General features: G+C 34.0%; 1 protein-coding gene across 1 annotated transcript; it reads right to left on the bottom strand.

The window, feature by feature from the left end:
- Nucleotides 1–2,586: 2,586 nt before the first annotated feature.
- On the bottom strand, nucleotides 2,587–3,684 carry LOC143059718 (carboxypeptidase B-like). The gene has a single exon (XM_076233268.1). The coding sequence runs from the start codon at nucleotides 3,682–3,684 to the stop codon at nucleotides 2,707–2,709; it is 978 nt and encodes a 325-aa protein (XP_076089383.1). The 3' UTR covers nucleotides 2,587–2,706.
- Between the last annotated feature and the right edge of the window lie 271 nt (nucleotides 3,685–3,955).

Here is a 3,955-nt window from a genome sequence, read left to right as displayed (position 1 = left end):
AACAGCACAACTGGTAATCCTACATATTCTTTAAGACCATTTACCAAGGATGAAATTTTACAAAATCACAAATCCGTCCTTCTTTCATTTGGTATTAACATCAAAGAAAACGAAGAAAATCTAATGGCATTATATATCATTATACTAGATACCAAAACTTCACAAAACTCCGTATAAAGAACGACACATAGCTGGATCATCAAGATGTTCGACTAAACATCTTTCTAAAGTGTTGATTACTATTCTTTCTACAGTTAAAGATGGCCTTCAAAAATATTGTGATGAGAAATATTCAACCAGTGGTGTCAATCAGATGTGGATTCCCAAAAATTCTTAAGATCTACTGCTAAATCTTAGATCACAATCTCTGCAATTTTGCAGCAACATTAAGACCTTTGATGTTTCTACGCTTTACACTAATACCATGCTCAATTGAAGGATCGACTTCACCATCTCAATTATAAACAGAGCTTTTTCTATAAAAATGGAATCGTAGATTTCTTTTTTTGGGTTATAACAATTCTTATTTTGTGAAGAACCACACTGATTCTATCAGAAAATACAGTGAAGATGATATTATCAAAATGCTGGACTTTTTAATCGACAATATATTTGTTGAGTTTGGAGGATTTAAGTTTCAACAGACAGTCGGTATTCCAATGGGTACTAATTGTGCACTCCTTCTGGCCGTCTTGTTTTTGTACTCGTATGAAGCAGAATTCATTCAGAACCTTCTTTTAAAAAGACAAAAAGAAAAAGCACCTTGCAAAATTCTTTAATTTTGCTTTCAGATATTTTGATGATGTCCTATCACTAAATAACCCATATTTCAGTCAGTATTTGCATCTCATATATCCCAGTGAACTTGAAATTAAGGATACTACTGACACAAGAAGGACTAATTCATACCTTGATATTTTCCTCAATATTCACAAAGATGGACGACTTCACACTAAAATCTATTACAAACGGAATGATTTCTACTTCCCAATTATCAATTTCCCTTTTCTTGGCAGTAACATATCCTCTGCTCCGTCGTATGGTGTTTACATATCTCAATTGATACGTTATGCTCACACTATACGGACTTCATATACAGAAGTGTGCTCATTACGCAGAAACTGCTCCAACAGAGTTATGAGGAGGAAAGATTAAAAATGACACTCCGTATATTTTATGGACACCATCACGAATTGGTTGATCTATACGATTTATCTGTGTCTAAACTAACTAATGACATTTTTACCACGTCTTAGATTGTGGTTTAACATCTATGTCGATTGTCTGCTAAGTACCGAACGTGACCTATTCCCGAATATGACCGTTTTACCAAGTGTGAATTTGCATTGCTATACGACGTGTCTCGGTATTTTATCGTGTGATATGTTTAACCTATTTTAATTTCCACTTTGTACTATGAGTCCTATGGTTTCTAACCCATTCAAGAACCCGGAGGTTGTGGATGCGTTATACTCTTTGTATGACAAATATGTCGTTGTTCCAGCAGATAAAGCCTCCAATAATATTGTCTTCGTATGAAAAAACCATATCAAACGAGTATCGTTGTAGTCCAAATAATTATAAAATAGCCTTTTAATCATTGTTATGATAATTGTTCGGACTGGTATTGTGAAAATAATAGTATGAAGTTCAAGATTTGATGGAAGATGTTCGTTGCTGTTCTGCAGTTTGCATATTGTGTCGACTATTATATCATTTGTTTGTGCGTTTCTATGTGATGAGTGTTCTTGTGTGTGTTTGTGCTGTATTTCTGTCATGTATTGTTGTCATTTTAGCGATATTTGTTAACATTGTCATATAAGCGGGAGGTTTGGATAGCCATAAAACCAGGTTCAACCCACCATTTTTTCTTTAAATGTCCTGTACCAAGTCAGGAATATGGCAGTTGTTTTCATATTAGTTCGTTTCTATGTATGTTGGAGTTTGTTTTTGTTGCACTTCAGTGTCCCTGTTGTTTCTTTGTTTTCCTCTTATAGTTGATGTGTTTCCCTCGGTTTTAGTTTGTAACCCGGATTTGTTTTCTCTCAAATCGATTTATGACTTTTGAACAGCGGTATACTACTGTTGCCTTTTGTAATGATATAAGAGGCATTTCTTTTTACTAGTTACATTTGTTTTTCATTTTTGTCCGAGAAAACTACTATTTGTATGGTGTACATACACAACAAAGAAACTAATATTGGCATCTTCAAACCACAATGTTTAAGGGAATTCTATAATTGATTGTGGGGAAATTGCTATATCACTACAAATCTAAAACCAATTGTCTGGTTTTACATGCATGCATTCTTTACAAATGTGCATCTATTTAAAGAATATGAAAATAAGGAGATGTGGTATGATTGCCAATGAGACAACAGTTTTCTATCCCCCAGAGCAGTCAATGAAGTGGATGTAAGCAATTAAAGGCCATTGTACGGCTTTCAACAATGCGGAAATAAAGACCCCGACATGAAAAACGAAAAAGTCAACGGCCTAATAAATAATTAAAAAAATACGAAAAAAACAGAATGTGTATTTAATAGTTTATAACCCTTTTTCATTCATGTATTTTCCTACCTTTAATATATATGTAATGTCGATTTGTAATGACAGATAATCTAGTAAATATATAAGTTTCTGTTTATGCGTAAAGTATTTACTTTATTCAATTTAATAAGACATTATTTTCCTGCGTTTTTTGCCTTAAGAAGCAATTTCAGCGCAGACACAGTCAGCCCAGGCTACAATGGCATCAGTTGTTTCTTCAGAGGTCGGAATAATTTGATCCTCTGGCAGTAAATGACCAAATGTACCATTATCTCGTAGCTCAATTTCGTAAGAAAATTTAATGCCCGCTGATTTTGCGTAATCCACAGCTAACCCTCCAATCGTTGGGAAGAAATCTGTGACTTTACCATATGTATACGGGATTCCATTTCTATCTGTTGCTGCTGCAGTTGCAATTTGAGCACACTTCGCTAGAGTTGCATCATCCGGTACTAAATCAAACGTATATCCCCAGGGATAGATCCACATCTGACCAAAAGCATGCACCCCTAAATAACCAACAAAATCAATACCCCGGTTCACTATAACATCTCTCGCTGCTTGACTTTCCAATTCACTGAAACTTTGCGGACCTGAATATGAAAATAAATTGCAAGGATCATCTGAACCTCCATTAGCTGGATCCCATTCCATCCCAAAATTTCTGTTCAGGTCAGTGCCAACACATGTTTCATTAAATGGGTTTCTGTTTTTTCTCCAAAGTCTTTCCACATTCATAGAGTATACGTAACCATCCGGATTTAGGACAGGTATTAAGTACCAGTCAAACTTTTTCACCAACTGGATCCCTGTTTGGGTGTTTTTGAGAAAGTCCATAAAGTAAAGACAGAAGGCAATCGATATGAATTCTCTGGAATGAATTCCACATTCAACCAAAATCGCCTTCTTTTTGCAACCACAATATGGTGCCCTAGCATTAGTTGACATTGTTATCATATTAATACTCCTTCCTTCATACGTAGTACCAATACTTTCTAACCTCGACTTAACTCTGCCTTTGCAAGAATCCAAAGTGGTCAAATACCTCTCTATATCATCAAGTTTATTATATATGCTAAAGTCAAACGCAAAGCAGCCAAGTGCAAAGAACAAGATTAAAATGGACTGTTTCATCCTGTCTTTCTGAAATAAAAAAAGTAGATAATATATATATATATATATATATATATATATATATCTGTACGTAAAATAATAATGATAATAATAATAATAATAATAATAATAATAATAATAATAATAATTATTATTATTATTATTATTACAATAGTTTCTAGTATCAGTGATGGTAGCATAATTCTAATTTGTACTGTATTACTTCCTTTAATATTTGCAAACATTGAAACAGAGAGCATTTTGCTATGATCGCTCACCTGCACACATTGTC

The sequence above is a fragment of the Mytilus galloprovincialis genome, chromosome 14 (genome assembly GCF_965363235.1).
Source record: "Mytilus galloprovincialis chromosome 14, xbMytGall1.hap1.1, whole genome shotgun sequence".
In the NCBI taxonomy this organism is placed as follows: Eukaryota; Metazoa; Mollusca; class Bivalvia; order Mytilida; family Mytilidae; genus Mytilus; species Mytilus galloprovincialis.
The sequence above is the reverse complement of the archived record's forward strand: the minus strand, read 5'-3'. Positions and strand labels throughout refer to the sequence as shown.